Source organism: Brachionichthys hirsutus, chromosome 3 (genome assembly GCF_040956055.1).
Source record: "Brachionichthys hirsutus isolate HB-005 chromosome 3, CSIRO-AGI_Bhir_v1, whole genome shotgun sequence".
NCBI lineage: Eukaryota > Metazoa > Chordata > Actinopteri > Lophiiformes > Brachionichthyidae > Brachionichthys > Brachionichthys hirsutus.
This window is the reverse complement of record NC_090899.1, coordinates 7,936,690-7,960,857: the sequence shown is the minus strand read 5'-3', so window position 1 is coordinate 7,960,857 and position 24,168 is coordinate 7,936,690. Positions and strand designations below refer to the sequence as shown.

Here is a 24,168-nt window from a genome sequence, read left to right as displayed (position 1 = left end):
AATGCACATTTAAGTAATTTCCATCCTCGTGTAATTCGTGAATCTAATTCGTTTTCTTCATCTTGCACTTTTTATCATCTGGTATGAATGTAATGTTGAATAACAGTCTCTCTGTTTTTAGGTTCTATTTCTTCCTCAAAATGAGTCAGGGGGTGCCATCTGTTGGGTCATATGATGTGGACTGGCCGCTTCCAAATATATCATCTTCAGGGACTTTTTTTGTCCATATTTAGATTTTGTCTTGGATTATTTTTTTCTTTGTTGCATGATCAAGTGAAGACAGTTCAGAATAAAACTGGTTCTGAGAAGTCTGTGTAATGTTGTCTAAATAAAACTGTATATTAATACAAATAATGATGCAGTGTGGTATTTGGAATGGAGAGTTTAAAATGCCAGAAAGAAAAAATAAATACTTTATGTTTCATTGTTTCTATTATTCTTTATATATTTGATGATTTAAAGCAGAATCTATCTGAATTTGAAAATGGGGGGGGGGTAATAATGCATCCTTTTCATTTCCATGGTGTTTAAATGTAATTTAATTTAATAATTAGTTGATTACAAATACATATTTTAAGAAAATTAAGATTAGCAAAGATAACATATGATACAGCAACACTACAGTCCAGCACAGCACACTAAATTCATACAATTCAATACAATACAATAGCTCTGGTAAGGTTTTAAAGTAAAAGAACGTACGGTATGTATACATGTTGTACCTTCCGGTTAAATACAAGCAAAACAATTCCACCTGCAAGACTGAGAAGAGAGAAGTCGCAGGAGGACATCCACAGTTTGCACCGGTCAATGAGGAGGATTACAGCTGTACAGTGCTGACGGGAACATTAATAACATGCAAAATGCAGGTTGTAATTTACACCTGATGTGAGCAAATATTTCTCAAAATAGAGCATTTTTAAATTCCCTGAGTTTCATTACAGACATTGTTTCATTTCCTAAGCTGCTGAAGCTCGCTGTACACATCTGACTGGACTCCATGTAACTCCTACACAAACGTCAAGGCATCAAGAAACAAAAATGACATGTAAATACAGCTGCAAAATAAATGTCTTTGTGTATATCGTTTAGGCGCGTATGATGCTTTACCTGATAAGGAGATTCAGTAACCTCTGTTGCTATTCTCTTCGGTATTGACGACGGCATATTTGTTTTATCTGTAAAGTGTAAAATGGTTTACACAAAAGGACCCACTAACCGACAAATCCAAAGGAACACACAAAATGTCAATGTTCACCATTGTGAGAATCCCATTCTTTCTGTCTCTTGTGACGACTTGCAAAGCAGAAGACAGAAATTGCGATGAGGATGGTCAGGAAAATATCAGCGGCAATAATGCCCATCAAAGACCCGATATTTATTATATAACAGGGACCGCATTCTGTGGAAGAGAGAAGAGGATGTAACACAAAACCGATATTCATATTCCAGCATGCCACAGGAGCTGTAGGTGTAGGAAATCAACACACCTTGCTGTCCATCCGCAGATCCTGCAAGACAGAGTTTGGTAAATGATTGATAAAAGCAACAGTTAATCTATCAGCGTCGTTATTGATTATCAAAACACACATAGCACATCACTCACCAAAGAATGAGCCCACAATACATAGTGCGTCAGACATCGTCTTGATGTTGGTTTCTGGTATCGGAGGATGTGCGAGGAAGACGTTGAAGGACACCTGTCCTTCTGTTTTCTCTCAAATGGCCAATCATACGCATGACTAAAATGTTTAATGTCAGAGGTGGGAGGGCTCTCAGATGAAGAAGTGTCCACTGGCGAGATTAGAGGTGGTTTGCGGGCGGCAGCATGCTACTGCATTAGGAAGAGCAGGAAGAAGATGTCCACCGACAGAAGAGGAAGCTGCTATTTCTGTTTCACACCTGTAATGTCACATTCACGTGAGCAGAGTTCTCATGTAAAAAAAAAAAAAAGGCTTCTCCCATATTTAATCAGAAGGGCTCAAGCATTCCTTGTGTGTGTTTAAATAATCCTGATTCTTCAAATTAGCTTGTATAATTTCTGCCAAGATCAGAAGCTGTTTTATTACATCTGCACTTTCTGCTGAAATGCATGTGATTGTATCTCACTGTATACAATGAGCATTTCCTCATGATCTGTGGCTTAGTGCAGGCCAACCACAGTCCCTGCTGCCTGTAGTTTGAGGCAGTGTTACACTGAACCACAGGTTTCTCTGTAATAATGCTAAACTGTGTGTGGGAACTGAAAACCCACACTTGGTGTTCGTGTCTAAGACATGTCTATGTTTCATGTTTTTAACGTACAAACAACAAAATATTTCATATAATGGATATTTAAAAAATATAGGTTAGGTTAGTTTCAACTTTATTTTCATTGCACATATACAAGAACAAGGTAATGAATGCAGTTTGAGATCTAACCAGAAGTGCAAAAACCTTTGACAGAAATATACAGATTAAAATTATTTTGACTTGTTATGTACACATATTTGGTGCTATGAACATACAGCTAGACGTAATATGTATATGGGTTTCTATGGATAGATATATACAAATATACAGATTATGTAGATAAATATACTTATTAAATTATCATTTACATAGATTACAGTACATGAACATGTACTACTGTACTGGTGGACACACTATATGAAGGATAATGGCATAATATACATATTACAGAGGTTGATAACAGATTGAGGTGATATGAACATTTTATACATATTATTAATACAGTGTATAAAAAATCATTAATAATACAAAGTGCTTTACATATAAGCTATGTGAATTTATTTAAGCCTAATTAAAGCAAAGGCACAAATTCCTTTTTTTAAGTGACTTCTTAAAGTATTACATGTAGTAGAAGATGAAGATTTTTGATTTTTGCAAACACTTCAATTCCGGTTTCTATCAGACCTGTTGGTGGCCGTGGCAGCGACGAGCTCTCCCACGAAAAAGAAAAAGTAGAGCGCCCTCTAGGGGACTGGCTATGCGCACTAAGCTCTTGATCCCAGGCATCGCCATATTGACGTCCCAGCAACGCTGAGAGGTAATCGTGTTATTTAACCACGAATCGTCGTAAATTCAGAATTGCTGCCGACTGCCTACTATGCGAGGGGAAGGGTGGAACAAGTAACACAATCTTAGTGTCACGTTACTGGTCGATTACTGGATTTCGGGGGGTTTTCAAGGCGTTGTCAGTCAGTATGGCTCGACAGCCAGCAGGCTATTCACCCCCCTAGCTTGTTAGCTTAGCACTTTCTAGGTTTAGGACATATCTTTTGCGAAGCTTTGCGTACAGTTCTACATATTGCGGGATGACTAAATTATATTTTTTTCACGTTAGTCGCTGGAGTTTTATTTATTGCTAATAAAATCTTAAAATGCGTCCTAACGCTAGTTCTTACTTTCCGCCCGGCTTTTCCCTCTGCTGTTGACGAGCTAACGCTAACTTGGTAGCAGCCCAACAAGCTTTCCGGTTTGCCTGTTAGCTAACAGTTAGCATCACCTCACTTGTACAGGCCTTGGGCCAGCAAGGTTTTGTACCGACGTTCTTATTTTTATTAACGTACCAGGCGAGCGAACTGAATCAACGCTACGATCTAGATAACATTTGTTTACCAAATACTTCTCGTAAGCCCGTAGCGCCACTAGCTAACACACGCTATCCCGCATAGATCGCTCCTATTTGCTTAATTTACAGCATTGATTCTTTTAATCAGACTACTTTTGCTTTTTTTCCCCAACAGGGAATATCGCCTTGGTGTGCCCCCCCAGTGATGACTGCACTGAACCCTGTTCCTCCCGATTAGACAGATTGGATGCTTTCGTTTAGCATACAGGTTTCTATATTTCACACGCCTCCATATTTAGACACGCGAGCTGATTTTTATTTATGGCTGTCTATGGACGTAATGTGCTACTTGTTTGTTATAAGTGTTGCTGCTTCCTATAAAGACCAGAATCCTGTGATGGCGCATGGGAAAACAAAGACATGGATATTTCTCCCTTTAACAAATGCTTCTGAGGTGGTAGGAATGTTTGGACTGTGGTTTGACTAACTCTTCTGTTCTCGTTCAGCTGTCCTACTATAAAGGCATCTCCACTGCTCCTGTTACAAATTGACAGTCACCATCATCCTGGAGTGAAACTCCCAGGTATTGTTTGGTCTTATTATTGGATCACTGTGTTACTCTTTTTTTGTCTTTTTATGACATTTGCAATATTCTTTTTGCTTTAGGGGATTCAAGGAAGATCCTGTGTAGAATATGGCTTGTCCGATTCCAAGCAGTTCTCGCGTTTACGATGATGTAAACACGCAAAGACCTCGGGAATATTGGGATTATGAGTCCCATGTTGTTGAATGGGGGTATGTATCTGTTCTATTTGTATCTGTCTCAGTTTTTTTTTTGCACTGGTTAGCCAACTCATTGTTGTGTGATTGTTACTTGCAAGGAACCAAGATGACTATCAGCTCGTCCGAAAACTAGGGAGAGGCAAATATAGTGAAGTGTTTGAAGCCATTAACATCACAAACAATGAAAAAGTGGTCGTCAAAATACTGAAGGTATGGAAACAATCACTATCCTGATGTCTTTTTGCTCATTTTACAGTCAAATTTCAGAGATCTGCATCTGGAGTGTATACATTTCATCACAAGTCTATTTCTGTATAATTGTCCACAGCCGGTCAAGAAAAAGAAAATCAAGAGAGAAATCAAGATCCTGGAAAATCTAAGGGGTGGCCCAAATATCATCTCACTGTTAGATATTGTGAAGGATCCTGTGGTAATTTTAGCATCCTTTTTTTACACTCTCATTAACAAGGTTTTCAGTTAAGTTAAGTTGAATATATACACATATGTTCAGTTCCTTTTTTTTTTTTTTTTTTTTTTTGCAGTCACGAACCCCTGCTCTCGTGTTTGAACATGTGAACAACACAGACTTCAAGGTATAAACTGTGTATATTGTGTATATATATATTATTTTGTAAGCATTTCTTAATTAAATAAACTTTTTTTTACAGCAATTGTATCAAACCCTATCTGATTTTGACATACGGTTCTACATGTACGAAATCCTAAAGGTAAGAAGAAGCTTTTGGCGGACTCAGTTTGCTGAAGTAGTTTATCAGACACATTCTTCATGTCCTTTCTGTTCTTGTTTAGGCCCTGGATTATTGCCATAGTATGGGTATTATGCACAGAGATGTCAAGCCACACAATGTAATGATTGACCATGAACACAGAAAGGTATTGCTTCACATGCTGACCATTTTCCTCATGTGAAACCAATGCGTTACATAAAATATATATATATATAAAAACATTCAATTTCTTTTTTTTTTTAACTTGTAGCTCCGCCTAATTGATTGGGGTTTGGCAGAATTCTACCACCCTCACCAGGAATACAACGTGAGAGTGGCATCCAGATACTTCAAAGGACCAGAATTGCTGGTCGACTACCAGGTAAGTCTGTTCTCCTCTTCTGATCATGTCACTTTTATGTGACGGACTTCAGGGTGATGTTGTGAAACATAGGGGGCAATCGCCTTTGAATCCGAGGCAAATGAGCCGATTCACTGAAACTGATTTCTGCGGCGAGGCAAATGCCCTGATATTATGAACTGTCAAGAGGACCAATCGTAGGAACTGAAGAAAAATGGCTCGATTGGACAAAAGAGAGATGCAACACTTCAAGTAATAGTATTGTACTTGAATGTTTTGCTAAACTCTGCCTGGAAAACACATTTCATTACACGTTGTTTACTATTTAAGGCAACAAATTACTCTGTTAGAATCATGGACTGGCTGATTGCTACATTGGACGGTATAGACAGAATTTTTTTTGTAGGGTTCATCTTGTGGACTAGGGGTAGTCTAGACTGGGGTTGACTGATTAGAACTTCCGTGGCCTGATCTGAAATGGAACAGATGATTGAACAGAGGAAATCGGACTGATGTGAACTCGGCCTGTCATTCTGCAACACCTCCACTATCTTTAACGCACTTGTCAGTCTCGGGCTGTTGATGACATGTCAAACATGAAAACTGCAAATTTTAAAAGAAAAACGTATTTTCTTAAAAATCGAATTCGTTTTTAGTTTTGGTTCTTAAAGCACATTGTGTACCTGATGATGAAAAAATTGTCAAATTGTGTGAGCCTATTATCAAGAATGTTTTATTTTAATGGACTTCAATAGAAAATAAAGTTACAAATGGAGTGTAAGTGAGAAAAAAATTAAGACAGAAAAAAAGTAACATTCATCAAAAGACGGGAGGAAATAATTTATTTGTATTGTTTGAATGGAGACATGAAGCCAATAAAAGTATTTGTCTTTCTGTCGTTTGTAGATGTATGACTACAGCTTGGACATGTGGAGTTTGGGTTGCATGCTTGCCAGCATGATCTTCAGAAAGGAACCTTTCTTTCATGGTCACGACAACTACGATCAGGTATGAGAAGCCGGAGAGCTGCTTATTACTGGAATAGATTTAGAGTCCATGAATAAGAATTTAGCAGCCTTATAATCCATCATTTGCAAATGATTGATTATATTTCCCACATCTGTTCTGCAGAACTTATGACTAATAACTAAAACAGACTTCAGCCCAGTGCTTCAAAAACCAATATTTTGAAACGCATGCAGGAAGTGTTGCGGTCGTGTCAACAGCACAATGTGGTGGCTTTAAAAGGGCAAAGACGAGCAGTTCATTGCAAGAGTTGTGTGTAAGAAAGACTAGCCCGCATTATGTTGTTGCTGATGAGGGGCCCTTATTTTTGTCAGTGCTGCTGCGCCGTCTGCCAGGTCAACAAGTACGGGTACATGAGAACAGGCCAGTGTGCACCACTGTGGGTACTGGTACTACATGGCTGTCCTGTCGTTCCTGCTAACTAGCCCTATGCTGTTAGCTCGCTCAACCTACAACAGGACATTTCTATCAGATTTAATGTTTGAAGTAATCATGCACATTTTTTTTTACTAAGAGATTGAACTCTGATTATTCAATAAACTCTTTTTTTTAATTGAATTACTTTTTCATGCGGTGTTAAAGCTGCAGAGGTGCCTGACTATAGGCAATAAAACCTGTTGATTACAGAGCCACGTAATCGATAGGTTTGTTTTAACCACATTTGTTAGGTTTAATGATAATGATAAAAATAATGTTTGCAGTGTGCAGATGTACAAATGAAGTACCGGTAGTTTAAAGTTGAACGTGTGTAAATGTAACTAAACACTCAAGGTTAACAGTTGGTTAAGAGAAATGTAATCTACATTATTAAACATTGTCCTAAAATGTTTTTTATAAGAGCCGTTCCAAGGAATGAATCACATTGCTCAATGACATGCTGGGTGCAACAGTTAATCGTTAACATTAGTTATTTATGGTTTGTATAATTCAACATTTAACTCCAAAGATGTGACATTATTGAGTTTAAACTCTCCAAACAAACTCTAATATGTTCAAGCAAAATACTGCATACCCCTCAGTACCCGTCATAGGATTTGACAAATTCATAAATTGTTAAATTGTTTAATGAAGGTTTTTTTTTTTTTTTTCTACCTTGCAGCTTGTGCGAATTGCTAAAGTACTCGGAACAGAGGACCTGTACGACTACATTGACAAGTACCACATTGATTTGGATCAACGGTTCAATGACATTCTTGGAAGGTAACTATCGTTGTAGCCATGTTAGTGTTTCATGTAAGATTCTATCAAATGAATACCGCACGTTGAAACTTGATTCCCATTGTGTTCCAAAGACACTCTCGCAAAAGGTGGGAGAGGTTTGTGCACAGTGAGAACCAGCACCTGGTCAGCACAGAGGCTCTAGATTTCCTGGACAAATTACTGCGCTATGACCATCAAGGCCGCCTCACAGCCAGAGAGGCCATGGATCATCCCTATTTCTGTGAGTTTAAGGCCCACTTTGTTCACCATCACATCTGTGTTCTTACTTGCTGCTCAAGTAGATTAAAACTAATTTTGTACACATTAATTACAGTACGGCTGATTTCTGTCGTTTAGTTTTGTTGTATTGCGTCTGCGTTTGTTCTCAGATCCCATTGTTAAAGATCAGGGACGTGGGGCCACTCCTGGAGGAATGACTATCAGCTTTACGCCAGTTAGCTCCTCGAGTATGATGGCTGGTAAGTGCTCAATAAGCAATAATATACATGTTTAGTTGTTCTTATAATAAAGCTAAGAGGATATTTATCATATTTTCAAATTGCAAGTAAAAAAAAAAAAAGCATTGCAGGATTGGGAAATGCTGCATAGAAAGTTACCTTAAATTCAGATTTAATGAAAATGAACCCAGAGGAATCGTCTGATTGGCATTGAAGATCATTGCAAAAGAAGACGCATCACAGTCCTGACACCATCTTTGTTTCTTTGGAGATTATTATTTGTGAATACGATTAATTTCTCTCTTAGGCATCACCTCAATGTCCTCCTCACAGCCACTGGCTAACATCGCTGGATCACCAGTCATCTCTGCTCCCAACACTCTGGCCACACAAGTCCCTGCAGCCTCTGGGGCTCAACCCTGAAGCCACTTCCTTACCCGTGTTTGTGTGCTCGTGGCCACGTCATGCCTCGCTCTCGTTGCGGCTCGGGCACGTGGCTCCCCTTCTTATGTTGAAAATGACAAAGAAGATTTAAAAAAAATTCAATAAAAATTTGCTTTTCACATTCAGTTATATTTTGACACCCTGCACTTGACAGAGATGTACTGTTGCACCTGTCGGGTTTATTAGATTTGATTTGGGTGTGTTAAAAAATGCCATTGTCTAGAAATTCTAATGAGATGTAGACATGAAGAGAATGGATAATAAAATTTATTTTGTATGTTTCAAATATACCGTCTTGCTTGAAACTGTTTGATGGGGATCCTGCTGTATTACATACACTGTGAACATTTACATAACACAAAGCGGAGTCAGGAATCTGGTGTGCCCCAGCTGCAGTCTTCGTCGGTCGCACACAATGTAATGTGCTGAAGTTGTTGGTGTTTAAAGTTGTTAGATTCTTTAATTGGAAATTTGTAGATATTCTACAGTTTACTGTCAGGTTGCATGCACCCAATGCTGACTATCACAGGGTCATAGTTTGCCAATCTTATGTTACTTTCACCTCTATATGTGTATCTGTGTTCATGTTTTGTTTTTTATGAGGTCTCTTTACACATGATTTTCATGACATAGACAATTTTGTAACTTTGTTTTATGTTGGGAGGAGTCGTCACCTACAAAAACAACTTCCACAATAAACAATTTAAACGGGGTTTTTCAGGCGCTACATGTTATTGACTATATGTCTGATGACTGCTTGCATTGAACAGTGACTGAATTTAAAGCAGAGTAGCATATTCTGGAAGGCATTTATTTCACAGAATTACTCACCAATTTAAGTAGTGGTTTTTATATATATATTTGCCCAAATTGGAGGCATCAAATGCGTAGGTGTATTGAATTCTCAAGATTTAGAACATAAAAAGATGAATGCGTGAAGAAGTGAACCACATCCATCTCTAATCTGAATAGTGTTGGTGCTGGTTTGACCCACAACTAATCACAGTAAGGTGTCATGAGTCGAGAACCAATCCGAGCTCGTCCGCAGTTAATCTTATTAGCCCAGAGGAAGGTCAGCGCTCTACGTGTAGATGACTCCTTCCCTTAGATATGCAAAGGCTTATTCACCGTTAACAGCATTGAAAACTGATATCCACAAAACTTGAATGGATGGCGTGGGTCCGACAACAACCCAATTATCTCTCTCAAGGCCCAACAGTACCAATTATAGGGTCATTCTATAATTAGGGGTACATCTCATGTCCATGGGCTGTATTTATACATTTTATTAAATATTCACTTCAAGCAATGATCACTTTTTATAAAAGGGCACATTTCTCTTGCATTTAATATAATAAAAAGTCAACAGGTCCCACCATTTATTTTGCAGAAAATGCATATTCTATATTGGAATTTGCTGTTTTTGTGCTGTCCGATTTGCTAAATGTCAGTTTATGCTCTTCAGATTAACACTAAATTACATGTTTTTGTACATAATTTTCATAATTATTTAATCAAAAGGATTATGAAATAAAATAATCATTAAAATATGAGAAAGGTCTTTTAAAACCTATTTGGCTCATTCATCCACTGTGTGTGTGTCCGAGAAATCTCGAGCGTCAACTTGTGTTACCCTTTGAAAAAGCCCCTATAAATCAGCAATGGTTTGCTCCAGTCACACGTCCAACATCACGTGATGCCACTTCCTCCAGGGAGGGAGATTTGAAGTCAGTGGGGCAAGTTTCTACTCCTCCTCTTCCAATATTTCATCAATACTATCGTGTGCACATAGAGTGGATTAAATGATCGTCAACTGTGTTAGTGACATAACGCATACATTTAGATGTACAAGTACAAGTCACACAGTTATTTGTACCTAAACCTGTCTAATTACAATGTAAAAGGCACAATAGGTGGCTGCAAATGAACTAATCCAGCCAAACAGAAATGTGATCAAAATTTTCAAACACATTCAGTGAAAGTTCAGTTTTCATAATTCTAAATTCTTTCATACGTCCAATCACTCGTTCACCGTGTATTCTTGCAACCTGCTTTGCATTCCTGTCATCAGCTGTACTTGCATTCATTCTGGGCTCAGATCAACTAGATCTGATACTTTACAGTTCAACGTTGTCCTTGTGGCGTTCCTTCCCCTCACAGCCCTGCATGAACGTACATGGGTGTGGATGTTGTCCTTACGGGCTGCCCAACACAACGAGACTGCTGCAAATCCGAGTGTTGTCTGTTATCTTCAAGTCCTTTGGCCTGAGGCAGTCGCTGCCACATGGACCTGGACTTGGGAGGACAATCGTGCCATTTCATTTACTTGACATGGTCCTGCACAAACAACCTGCAAAAATAAAATTGTGAGTGTACAAGGTGATGCACGTGTACAGCAAATAAAGATCCGTCAGCACGTTACAACGTTCATCCCTCTTTATACACCTATTGAATTTAAATAAGATTTATTTTTGAACATGAGAATCAACAGCAAAGAAGCATTTCATGGTATTTCTCACAGAAAATAAATAAATTAAAGGACTCTACATGTTCAAAAAAGGAGAAGGAAGAAGCTAACTTATATTTACCTTCCTCTTTTATACATCTTAATTTACTAACATGGCTACTATTTATTTCATCAAAGTACCATCATTTATCCAAATAAATGTTAAATCCTTTTGTTCGATTATTCGTATTGGGAAGTATCAACCTATCAGAAGACTAAATATATGTGACTGTATGTGTATCTTGTAGAACATGAACATAAATACTGTAGTACATACTTATCTTGACAACTACGATCAGTGGCGCAAATATATATACACAGCACAACGATCTCCTTGTGCCATATTTAGAGAAATATTCTTCAGGAACGCGGAACGCAAAACGCAAAGCGACAACAGACGCGTTGCCCACAAAGTCCAGAATCCTTTGCGCGACAACCAGATGGGAGTAAACAGGACAGCCGGCCACGCCCACAACCAGCGAAAAAGTACGCAGTACCAAACTTCAAAAGAAATACACGAGAAGTGAGGATAACAAATATACACAAGTGGAAATAAAAATGAAATCAATCTAAAGAGAATCATACAAATGCAGTGTATGTTTCATAGATTGGGGCTGGATTACTTTTGGGGCTAATTTTATTTTATTCTACTTTTATATCCTGCCAGAAATAAATGGGTGTCGCCCCCCCCCAAGATCCCACTGTGCCCCGAGTCCACTTTCCCCACCACGACAGAGCAAATAATACACAACGCAGAAGTAAACCACACCGGTTACACAGTCATAGTCTTTTTGCGTTTTGTCATTGCATTTACTTGACGCCTCAAGTAAAAAGGAGTGCCAAAGGTCAAAGGAAATACACGCGGAAAGATAATGCAATATCTATCGGCTTTGCAGACTCACGGCATAAAACAGTGAGTTGTAGCTCCTGCGGGGGGGCGGGGGTCGTGCTTTCAACGCAGCATTCGTCGCCACGCCTCTGCTGCTGCTGCTGCTGCTGTCGGACTTCGGTCTGTAGTTTCCCCACCGGCAGATTAAAAATGGGGAAACTGGTCTTTTTCGCGATTGCAGTAGCTGTTTTATCGGCGCTGATCGGAGAGAGGATCGTTAACTTCAGGTAACGTCGTTGCGCTTATGCAGAAACGGTGCGGATACGGTTCAGTGCGGGTTGCAAAGTTTTCTGTGCTTCTCTAACGTAAGTTCTGTGACGACAACAATTTAGGAGAAGGTTGCTCGCGTCAAGAGAGGTGGTGCAGAATCATCTCCCAAACTGCGTTCCTGTCAAACATCTGGGTAAGGAAGCGTCATCGTCAGAGGTTAACGCTGGAAAACAGACGCAACGAGCTTTAAAGTGTGAGGCGCGACTGTCCTACTTTCAGAAAATGGTTCAGAGGACATCACGATCCTTGGAAATGGGCTTGCCTTTATCAGCAGTGTAAGTACAGCTTTGTACTTTGTTTAATCCATTCTATAATCTCCAAAGATTGTTTATTGATTTTTATTTACTTTTGTCAGACAACACTTTGTGCAACTTCAAAGAGATATTGTATCTTTTGTCACTTGATGATTATTGTTACTTTGAAGTGTTCATTAAATGAGTACTTATTGTCCTGACTTTTAAGGGGCTGAAGTATCCTGGATTACAAAGCGCCGATTTGCCAGGAAAGATCTTCTGTCTCGATATGCAAGATCCTCGGATGAAACCGGTGGAACTCCGCATGCCGAGAAACTTCGATGTGGAATGGTTCAACCCTCACGGCATCAGCGTATACGTCGATCCAAGTGGTGAAAGAACCGTTTCGTGTATTTGTGGTTGTGCACATCGTAGATGACGTACATGGCAGTTAAAGAACGAACCCGTTTTCCTTTTTCCTAATCAGATGACACGATATACCTGTTTGTTGTCAATCATCCTCACCACAACAGCCAAATAGAGCTGTTCACATTTGTGGAGGAAGACTTCTCCCTGGTGCATCTGAAAACCTTCGCACACGAGCTCCTTGGAAGGTACAGCGTGGTGACACATTATAGCTCCGCCTACAGGGGGGGGGGGGGGGGGCATATTGTGATGTGATTAAACCAAACTATATTCATGTTTGTTATTATTGCATATGGTGAAGATATGCTTTCGCTTGTGTTTTGTCTCTGCAGTGTAAACGATATTTTCGCAACAGGAGTCGACACCTTCTACGCAACCAACGATCACTACTACACCAATGAGATCATGAACGGTTATTTGGAATATTTTCTTGCACTGCCGTGGACAAATGTTGTATACTACAGTCCTCAGGAAGTGAAGGTGGTTTCTGAGGGATATTACCTGGCAAACGGCATCAATAGCTCCCCAGACAAACGGTGAGAATGGCGCTTGGGGCTATGGATGAGTTGCGTGTTTCGTTCATGCTTGAAATGGCCGACCTTCTTCACGTTGCTGCTCTTACTTATTTTTCTTGTGTCTTTCTCAGGCATATCTATGTATCTGATTTTTTTGATCAAAATGTGCATGTGCTGGAACGGAAGGAAGACAATACACTGGTTTCTGTGAAGGTAAATGAATTGTCAAAGAGATAAACATGAACTGAATTCTTAAAGTGCATTTTTTGGGTTTCAGCATTTCCATGCGTCTGTAGTTTATATTCTTGTAATCCAGATTTTATGGTTATAAAATAGTTAGGTGTTATGTAATTCCATATCATCTTGACCAGCCAGTGAATGTCAATAAATGCTAAATGCTGAATTATGAACCACTTAGGTTTTTTTTTTTTCCTCCCCACTACCTATAATTTGAAATAAAAATATGAGTGGGCATAGATGACAAATATTCCTAATGTAAAAAAAAAAAATATGTCAAGGAAGTTTGTACTACAGGAGATCACAGATTTATCATTTATGGCATCCAGATGCTGAGTTGAATGTCCAGTTGTAATCTTGTGTATGCCTCCTCACCAGGCTGTAGCTTTGGGATCACTGTGTGACAACATTGAGGTTGACCCTGAGACTGGTGACCTGTGGTTAGGCTGCCACCCCAATGGATGGAGACTGTTCATGTCTGATCCCAAGTTCCCAGCCGGATCAGAGGTTTGTCCACTTTTACCGGATTGCACGTACCTGGCAACTTCACAGAAACAAAGTCCACTGTCTGTATCTGTTCAATTATTTACATTGGGTGATAATTCTGTTTAAACATCTATCCTCGTTTACACTTAAATGTATCTTTTTATAATTCCTTTATTTTTTCTTTTTTTTGTTCGTCATGATTTTGTTTTCTCAGGTCATTCGCGTCCAGAACATTCTTTCTGATAAGCCAGTGGTGACTCAGGAGTTCGCTGACAATGGCGAAGTGCTCATTGGCTCCACGGTTGCAGCTCCCTACGGGGGAAAGTTGCTCATTGGAACTGCATACCATAAAACCTTCTGCTGTGATTTGAAGTGAAGCGGCATTTTTGACAAACAAGACTTTAAAGAAAATGACATATTTTATCTCGGCAATCCCATGTGGCTGTACTCATTTAATGTTATCACGTGAAAATGAATTGCAGTTGGCCTCTGTTTCCTGCTAACAATCGACAAAGTTATAGTAAAGGATTAAACCATATCCTTTGAAACGGGGAAATAGTTTTGTGAAATCAGCGTTGACAATTGCAGATTGCATTAGAGAAACTTTGGAAATAAGAATTTAATCGAGTACCAGTAAATTTATGCTTCGGCGGATTGGTGAGGAAACCACCTGTGCTCATTATGTAACTGTCATGATACTGGAAGTCAAAATAAATGCAGGCGTCCTGTGTTTGGAATTTGGGTTGTATTCATTTATTGAGAAAGGCGCAGACTGTTGAACACAAGCCACAATAAACACGCTTCAATTTTTGGACTCAAACGTGTGTGTGTGTGTCAATTGTGTATCATCCTCACATTTGTAAAGTGCCCAGCTAGCTGAGCTAACTGACTGCTGACTTTGACTAATATATGAGAGTGGAATACATTTTCTGACTAGAAAGAAAATAAGCTTTCCTATGAGGGAACGTTCGTAAACACACAAAACTCTACACTATCTTCCAAAATTTGTGTTGTATCGATTATCACATTTGGTAACACTTCAAAATGTGGCAAAGAACTGAATAGAATAAAGATAAAAATTAGATTCACCTGAAATTTATACCTATTCTGCACACTGGCTCATTTTGTGCATGTAATAATCATAAAAAAGAAAGTAATTTTTATTAACTTTTATTTTATTTTATTAATTTTTAACTTAATTTATTACTGCAACTGTACTGAGTATTGTTTTTTATACTGTTCATAATTCCCTTCATACTGGCTGTTATGAATTTGATATTGAAACCCCATTGTTGAGCAAATAGCACAAAGACAACATATCAGGTGGTGAAAATGTGAAAGACCTTGTTTTTTGAAGATCCTTTTATTTTATTTGAATAGCGAAAATATTTAGATTCTCCGTACGCTTTTGACAAACCGCTATCCATTGGCCGTCATCTTCGGTCGCTCTGTTGCGACGATGTTAAATTAGGATTCTGTATTGTAGTCACTTCCTGGACTCACAAACACTTCCTCAAGTCATTGTCTGTGAACACATTTCATGAGTGTTTCCCAAAAAAATGACACCTAGAGCTCCATTATACAAAGAGGAAACCATACATGAACAAAATCCAGCTGCATCCTCCAGGTTAAAGGGAGAGGGCTTGCTCGATGTTGTCCGTGCACAGTTCAGCCAGCATCCTTGATGCTATGGGGATGCTGCAAATTATGCTGCAGACATCTTTTTTTAAGGAAATGTCTTCAAGGTAATGCCAAATTCTGGATGCATTACAACAGTGTGGCTCTCTAGTAACCGAGTCTGGGTGCTGAACTGAACTGCATGTGGTCCAAACTTTTCCACCAATTGAAAATGTTTGTATGTATTTATGAAAAGTAAAAAGCCTACATCAGGAAATAAGAGAGCTCTCCTCATTTCCCAGGTACTTACAGAGTGTCAAAAGAAGGAAGTGGTTCAACACAGTGGGGAGCGTGTCTGTTTCTGTATGCTCCTGTGTTGCACCAGGAGCTGATGGAGGGGGTGGTTGGTGTTGACAGTGACTTAAAGATGGAATGCCAAATCAGTGCAGTGGTTAAGTGGATTGTCCTCCATTTAAGGCATCTGAGGAAGGTAAGGCCGATTCTTGCGCAGGAGCCCTTTTCAAATGGTGATCCACGCCTTCATCACCTCTAGCCTGGATTCATACAATGCCCTATGCTTTAGTATCAGCCAGACCTCCCATTGCACGCCTCCAGTTGATTCAGAATGCTGATGCTCTAACTGGAGCGTGTAAGAGGGATCACACAACGCCTGTCCTGGCCGTTCTTCACTGGCTGTTCAGGCGCTGCTCGAGGTCCCGTGGTCGAAGCAGAAGTCCAGAGGGGATACAGCCTTCTCTGTTGCTGCGCCTAAATTGTGGAACACGCTACTGCTGCACATCAGGCAATCCCATTCACCGTCTGCTTTTAAAAGGAGACTGAATCCCTACTTTCATTGGTGTTCAAGGCGCCGTGACAAGGTGGCCTGAGGGGCAGTCTTTATTTGTTCTCTACTATTTAAATGTATTATTTATTGTTCTTATCTTCCACTTCCTGGCTTTAATCTGCACATGTGCAGCGCTGTGTCAGCTGCAGTTGTTTTAAAGTGCTTTATAAATGAAGTTGATTTGAGCGTCGTCACACGTCAGTCATACTTTATATTTATTTTTGACACAATCGTTGCAGCTTCGCAACTTCTGAAAACAGGTTCTATTTTATTGTTTGCCTTCGGATAATCGCTCTTCCTCTACCTTGGATATTGTAAATCTAGTATCCCCTCCATTGGGGTGCTGCACATTTTCGTCCTTAATATCGTCATTGGGTGGCACAGTGAAGACAATGCCGTGGACTTCTGAGTCCGATGCACAACTGCTGTTCTCCCCGTTGTCTGTCCTGACACATTCAGGGTCTCTGCTACGCTCTTGTATTGGAGAACAGTTCCTTTTTTGTTCACCTTTGTCTGAGTCATGCTTTGTATTCACAAACACTTCACTGATACTGATTAAGCGTCTGTGCCGAGGTGAGTGGTCCAGTGTCCTGATGTTGGTGCCCAAGATGTCGCTGCAGCTCTTAGAGCGACTTATATGATCTGCAGGCTTTATTTTATGTGCTGTGGCTGCAATCTCCTTGATGACAGTGCTGTAGTCTTCCTCCTTTGGGAAGTCGAAGATGTCGATAACGGTCGGCTTTACGTCTTCCTTGTGCTTATCCTTTACAGATAGGGGATCTTCCTCATAGAAATGTCGGTGCCTTTGTCTTCTCTTTTTCTTCAGCACCTTGTGAGCTTCTACTACCATGTTGACATTCCAACTGAAGAACAGAGACAGCCAGGCAAGGCCCATGTAGATCCATAACTCGGCAAAAACTCTGTACAGTCTGGGATATTCCATATCTGGATTTACACCTGAAATGGGAATTCGCAAAAGTTCAGTTCTACCTATAATCTCAGAGAATATGCAGATGAAATAAAATAAGGTATTTATTTTATTCATCCCAAACTGTTAGTAAGGTAACTGGAAATGTAGTGGCCCAAATTTGACGGTAAGAAATACAAATATCAAGGAAAAAGAAGAGTAAAGAACATAAATCCATCATACCTGCCACATAATCCCCAAATCCAACTGTTGTGAGTGTGATGAAAGAGTAGTAGAGGCCTTCCAGGTAGCTCCATCCTTCCATAGACATGAAAACAATCGGAGGGATCACCAGATGCACCAACAGCCCCCACATCAGGAACAAGACTGTGCAGGTTAACTGGACCTTTTTCTGGCAAAAACATATAGCAGTAATATAACATATGTATTAACATGTAAATAATCTGATGCCGTTTCCTTTTAACAATACAAATGACAAATATTAACTCAGTAAGAACTTACCACAGACACACCTTTACGGATCAGAACCTGGGACAGACGTTTGGCCCGGTCTCCAAAGAATGAACCCAACTCGCTTATCCATACCAGACACAGGGGGATTCCACAGAGACCATACAGGATGCAGAACACGCGGCCGCCTCTAGTCTTAGGAGCAACATTACCAAAACCTGGTGATCACAGGAGGACATATTAGAGCACAGAGACACTATTAACAGTTTTTACATGTAATTATTACAGGTGGTATCTTTTTCTTCTTTATCCTCCATTAAAAAGCTAAGAATGAATTTGGGTAGCCAGGTTGAAAAACAATTGATCTCTGATAATCATCATCAGGCATGAGGAGTTCTGTCTCTTTAATTTGCAGCTATTCATTTAAAGATATCAAATTTGATTGCTTGAAACTAAAGATGCATTTATTGCCTTGTTCTCAAATATTTTATTGTTGTACTTGTAAAGCATCAAATGTGCAGTTGTTGAAGTTTGTCTTTTTATTTTATTTTATCATATCATTAATAAAGTATTTTTATTAAGAACCCTCTAAAATAATGTTTCCTTCTTTTAGTCTTTAATATGTATCTGTAGACTGTAGTCGAAATAGATGACAGTGAAAAATCTTTTTATACTATTGTAATTTCCATCAGAAACACATTTTTGCAAAAATAATTCAAGGGAGAAGATAATACAAATGAATAGAATTACAATTTAAGGTTAATTGTATTGTGCTGTAGGTTGAGTGGGAGATATTGACAATAGACTTGACTAGAATTTTAGTCGTCTTAATCATTTAATACAGGAATGTATATTCTTTTTTGGATTTTGTGTTGCCCGTAGTCACCTTGATAAAATCAAGAGGTAGTTGAAATCTGTCTCTATTGCCATTTCAAATCTGATTTGAAAAGAGACAAACCTCGGAGCACGATAATCTCTAACTGCACCGATCCTGTTCCGGTATTCAGCATGCACGTTTTATTATGTGGAAACAGAACTCTCTCTCCCTTCTCATATTTCTCCCTCCTCTGCTTGTGTTTTTGTCTGCCTGCTGCCTGTGCTTGTATACACTGGGTGTGCTCAACATGCTGCCCTCTCTGCCTGACTACCTGCAGCTGACGCACTCCGCTCACCTGTAACAAATAATTGCCCCACTGCCTCTGGGGGAACATCTATTCTGTATGTCGACCTGCTCGGACCTGCTGCCCCTCCATCTGCAGGCCTCCACCAGACTCCAAGCAGTGCATCAAACACCTTTGATGTTTGCTCCACCTCGTTCTCAAGTCTCAGTAATATTCAGTCAAATAAACTTGCAGCAAAGACAGTCATCAAACAGTACCAGCACTCACATGCAACCAAAGCTCAACAACTTAGTTACCCTTGCATATCAAAACATAACCGCTGTATTCTGTAGAAAAGTGTTCCATGTGCCATCGGGGGGGATGTTGTAACACCTTCAAGGATGTGTTACATCCCACCCCCACCCCTGTCAGCTATTGTTTAGATAACTGTATTAGCATAACCGCCTATTCAGCTGCTTCCTTTGTTTAAAGAAAACGGGTAGCCTCAGCAAGTCACTGCAATTCACACGCTTGCCTTGACTTGTACATTGGGGGAGACCAAACAACCGCTCCACAAGCGTATGGCTCAACACAGGAGAGACACCTCCTCGGGACAAGACTCAGCAGTCCACCTTGCACCTGAAAGAAATAGGACACTCCTAGGAAATAGGACAAGCCATTTTTGTCAAACTGGAGAATCCATCTCTGAACAGAGGAGGAGGATTAAGACACCATCTCTCAGCAACATACAATGCAGCATTAACCTCGGCCCCCAAAATCCACAACCGCCAGCCACACCTGGGTGCAGCTCAACACAACGGCTCACCTGAGGGCGGGGAGAGAACGACCCTTCACCTAAATGTTAATGACTCCTGGTGGTTTTGGTCCTTTGCTTGTTTTCTGGAGTAAGTATCTAAACTCTCCTCTTGGATGAGAGGTGAAACGTCTTCAACCAAACTTGAACAAGTCAAGTTGACTCTATGTTTTTGCCTTGACTAGTTTTTTTTTTTTTTTTGTACCAGATGTCCTTCCTGTCACACATCAGATTAGAACCCAGGTTCCTCAAACTCAAGGGCAAAACTCTCTCCAATCCCTCACCAGGTGGGATTTGCTAACTGCACTAACATAATAGTAAATAAGAATGGATAAAGGGAGAGTTGTGCAAATGTTTCATTGTAACCACCAATGAAACTTGTCATCTGTGGTCATGTTGATATATATATATATATATATCACATACAACATTTACAGGCATTGTGTCATCGTGTATTATTATTTATACAGTGAATTAAATTGTATTTCATGTGTCAAGTCGGTAAATCGTGAAATGATCACATGACTCCTATAGTTTGTGCTCTGAATACAGGCTGCTGCCTTCCGGTCATCGGGACAGGGTACCAAAGTGCAGGACAAATAGATTCCAAAATTCATTTATTCCTGCATCTGTTGGTTTTATCAACAGCCTGTTATGACCAGCTTCTATATTCCACTTGTGCACTTTTTATGTTTTGATTGTGTGATGACTGATTTGCTGCGTGTCTCTGCTGGCACGGGGATAATAAAGTTTTTTCTTCTGATTCTGATTCTGACCTCAGAAATAATTGATAACTCGTTTTATATCCGTATCATAATGGAAAGTCTCATCAAAGGACTGTGGATGTTTATACAAACCAATAGTGGTAACAATGGTAGAGGCAAAGATGACGGAGTTTGCCCAGTCCCACGTGTTGAGGTACACGTCCCCGGTGATGGCAACACCCTGGCCCGCAGCTTCAGACACGATCTGGGTGGATGAAGAACAATAAATCCGGCTCAACGCAAGCCACCCGCAAACCTGCGCAGTTTCACTACGAGCGCGCACGTCAGCCGCCTCTGCGGGACACACCTTACTCCAACATTTCACATATCGGTACCTGAAGGTGACGTGAACCTTCGTGTTTTGTTCACCCACCATGCTGCGTTATACCGGTAATCACGACTGCCGACAACTTTGTCCAGTTTGAAGCGCAACGATTACGCGCGCACGGGCCACTCAAACGGCTTTTGCAGATGTTTTTATGCGAGACGTGATCCGCCTTTTCTGAGCAGGAAAAACAGGTTTGGAGGTGTTCTGACTTGTAAATGTAACAAACGTCTCTTGTTTTACTTTGAGAGCAAACATTTACGCGAAGTAAACAACCTCGCGGAGGATAAGAAGACGTTCCTGTAGTCGAGTTAATTAATTCTGTCTGTCCCAGTAACATCGCGAGTATCGATCAGTCTCCTCAAAGTTTGTCTTAATGAAAACAAATGAGCTCCAACAGTATTCAAAGATATGTCTGTCATATTCTACGATCGAAAACATTTATATTCATACCTCCAATATCTCCTCGAGATTCTCCTTCGTTAAACAGGGATAGTTCTGCAATATAGTTTCCTTTTGACGCTTATATAGGTCTCTGGCTGATTTCCAGTTCGGCTCCTCCAGAATTTGGAATATTGCAGCCCCGATCGACAGATAGAAAATGATGCAGGAGGTTAAAAACGGACCCTTATCAGCCATATTTAATTCATAACTCCGGTCTCACGCCGAGTGGCTCAGACGCACGGACGCATCCTACCTGCGCTGCTTCTTCCTGGTCAAACGTAATAGCTTTTACACTGCTGTGAGTAGCGAACCCAGCTCCACTGTGCAGGTAGATCCTTTCATCGAGTGCCTCAATTATATTATCATTATTACTATCTATCTATCTATCTATCTATCTATCTATCTATCTATCTATCTATCTATCTATCTATCTATCTATCTATCTATCTATCTGGGTAGTATTTATTATTTTTTCATGAAGGCAAAATCAACATATTCAACATTATTTTCGACTTAAAGCATATTTTGTTTTTACAATGCTATCCTTTGTTTCATGTCCTAACAAATATCGGCTTGATGTAATTTCATGTCCTCCGTGGGGGTTCACACACTTTGGTGAAGGTGTGTAACCATTTACTCAATGTGCACAAGAAGCAAAGGCGAACCAGGTGTCTGGGAAAGGCCCCCCCAAATAGCCAAAGTCATATAAGCACATTCTACAATGACGTCTGTCGACCCAAAACCCCATCTAAGGAGACATGCACGCTTGATTTATGTATGTAAGCTGATATGTCCATTTCAAATAGCATCTGCAAGATCTTTGCACAAATGCATATGAAATGAATACAAATAAGTGTTTTGTCATACTTTATTAATCTATTGGAGTGTCCTGGTGATTATCTGTGTAAAAGATTTTGACAGTTGTAACCCCACCTAGCACTCCTAATACGGTTTAAAAGTATCTGCCACGCCTGAATCTGAACCACCAATCAGAGCGAAGAGACGCATCTGACAGAGTGTCCCTCGCTCTCATGCACATTCCTGGAGCAGCCCTGTGCCTTTCGTGGAGATCAAATAGAAACACTTGTTTTGGTTGTGCCCTCAGTAAACTGCCCAGATATATTGCAGACCATATTTACTCCGATTTTGAAATGGGAAAATGTCCTTTTTTGGTTTTGATAACAAAATAAAAACATCACCCCTGAGTTATATTTAATACATTTGATTACTGTTTTAACCAGGTATTACATTCATAAATCAAAATTCCAAAAAACAACCCGCTTTTATTGATCTCTCTATCAATTTGAATCATTATGACATTTAATAAATAAGGCTATTAGAAAGCATTACGTTTGTGTAATTGTCTGTATTTATGTTTCTTTATTGTATTTGTCTTCTCCACTGGCGTCATTAATGAGTTAGTTAATTAGTTTTGGATACACAAGACTGGTTTTGTTGAATTTCGCATTCAATATTTTTTTTAGAAAAAAAGCCTGGAATAATCCACCCCTCTTCCTAAACTTGGTCTCACCCAGGGGAGGGCGTTTGGAACCGACCTTTGAGGAAGAGGGAGGGGCTTTGTCTGAGGGCTGGACTATATGCGTGTCTGACTCTGAATTTCACTGCAGATGATATTCTTAATCTGGACACCGATGCACCAGCATTGCTGGTGATATGTTCCTTGGCATCTTTTTTAATGTAACACATGCACATAGATAGAAACAAAATAGAATAGATATAGATATAGAAATAGAAAGCCTTTATTGTCATTGCATAGTGGATATAAAACGAGATTAGGAGTGCTGCTCCGTATGGTGCTTCGGTACAACATGCTGCATTTCCTTTGCTTTATAGTCACATTTGTATGTGTGGTGTTATAATATTTTTATCTTGAGAAATGTTATGAAACAAAGTATCCAGAAAACCTTTTTCTTGACTGATTGCATGCCTTTACAGGTAATGTTAGGGAGCTGTGGGGGGATTAGGGAGAGGGAGATGGGGCCTTTTTTGCCTGGGACCACAAAGAGCCTATGAACACCAATGTGAGTGTGAATGAACTGACGTGCATTGGTGGTGGCTGTGACGGTTGCTCTTATCTTGACGTGTGAACATCCAGAAGGCTAAAGTTAAGTGTGTCGAATTGATCGCACGGGGTGGATCCTGGCTGCTCGGCATGATAGCGAGCGGCGCTGTGTTGGAAATGTGTCGGTGAAATGCATTATCTATCTGTTATCATATCCTGTGCATCAAATTGCACTTTTCAAAATATCTCCCTTGAGTCCTCCAACTTCACAGAAGCACAAAGCTAAATTGCAGGAGAACAGCTTTAAAGACTACTGTTCTGTTGTTGATGTCCACACACAGAAAGCCCCCCCCCCCCCCCCCGTGCGTGTGACGTCACCATTGCAGAAATGACACAGAAATCCACACACAGAGGTGCTGGCTGTACCTTTGCTAATTACATTTGAAAGAAAAATAATTATCTCACATACAATATGATGTATCTGCTGTTTAACCAATACAATAAAAATAGATTTTCGCTGCGCGAAGAGCGTATCAGCTGTGCGTAATTACGCACGGGCGCACCTTTAGAGGGAACGTTGGTGACGAGTGCCTCTTGGTCTATGACGTCATGCACGCGTGATTCACAGCCATCATCAGGCAGTGCACCTGGTTCCTGTAGCATTGAATTCATGGTGTTCTTGTTTCTTGTTTGATTTAGTTTTTGCAAACAGAATGTGCATAT

The 24,168-nt window shown here is 39.9% G+C and overlaps 4 protein-coding genes across 4 annotated transcripts; 2 read left to right on the top strand and 2 right to left on the bottom strand.

The window, feature by feature from the left end:
* Positions 1-952: 952 nt before the first annotated feature.
* tyrobp (transmembrane immune signaling adaptor TYROBP) lies at positions 953-1,643 on the bottom strand. Its single transcript, XM_068760536.1, has 5 exons — positions 1,607-1,643; positions 1,491-1,511; positions 1,259-1,402; positions 1,111-1,178; positions 953-1,009 (listed from the first exon to the last, which is right to left on the bottom strand). The coding sequence occupies exons 1-5, from the start codon at positions 1,641-1,643 to the stop codon at positions 953-955; spliced, it is 327 nt and encodes a 108-aa protein (XP_068616637.1).
* A 1,355-nt stretch (positions 1,644-2,998) lies between these two features.
* Positions 2,999-8,860, top strand: LOC137910745 (casein kinase II subunit alpha-like). Its single transcript, XM_068755147.1, has 15 exons — positions 2,999-3,049; positions 3,750-3,842; positions 4,081-4,157; positions 4,241-4,369; positions 4,456-4,567; positions 4,686-4,787; positions 4,900-4,950; positions 5,026-5,085; positions 5,168-5,251; positions 5,357-5,467; positions 6,353-6,454; positions 7,572-7,672; positions 7,765-7,913; positions 8,062-8,151; positions 8,438-8,860. Exons 4-15 carry the CDS (start codon positions 4,269-4,271, stop codon positions 8,551-8,553), a joined length of 1,179 nt encoding a protein of 392 aa, XP_068611248.1. The 5' UTR covers positions 2,999-3,049; positions 3,750-3,842; positions 4,081-4,157; positions 4,241-4,268; the 3' UTR covers positions 8,554-8,860.
* Positions 8,861-12,083: 3,223 nt separating this feature from the next.
* On the top strand, positions 12,084-14,956 carry LOC137912908 (serum paraoxonase/arylesterase 2-like). The gene is made up of 9 exons (XM_068757038.1): positions 12,084-12,196; positions 12,302-12,372; positions 12,459-12,514; positions 12,702-12,864; positions 12,960-13,086; positions 13,231-13,434; positions 13,545-13,626; positions 14,029-14,157; positions 14,351-14,956. The coding sequence occupies exons 1-9, from the start codon at positions 12,120-12,122 to the stop codon at positions 14,510-14,512; spliced, it is 1,071 nt and encodes a 356-aa protein (XP_068613139.1). The 5' UTR covers positions 12,084-12,119; the 3' UTR covers positions 14,513-14,956.
* Positions 14,957-16,863: 1,907 nt separating this feature from the next.
* Positions 16,864-21,617, bottom strand: LOC137917640 (potassium channel subfamily K member 5-like). Its single transcript, XM_068760362.1, has 5 exons — positions 21,432-21,617; positions 20,747-20,858; positions 18,027-18,193; positions 17,748-17,916; positions 16,864-17,554 (listed from the first exon to the last, which is right to left on the bottom strand). Exons 1-5 carry the CDS (start codon positions 21,615-21,617, stop codon positions 16,866-16,868), a joined length of 1,323 nt encoding a protein of 440 aa, XP_068616463.1. The 3' UTR covers positions 16,864-16,865.
* Positions 21,618-24,168: the final 2,551 nt, after the last annotated feature.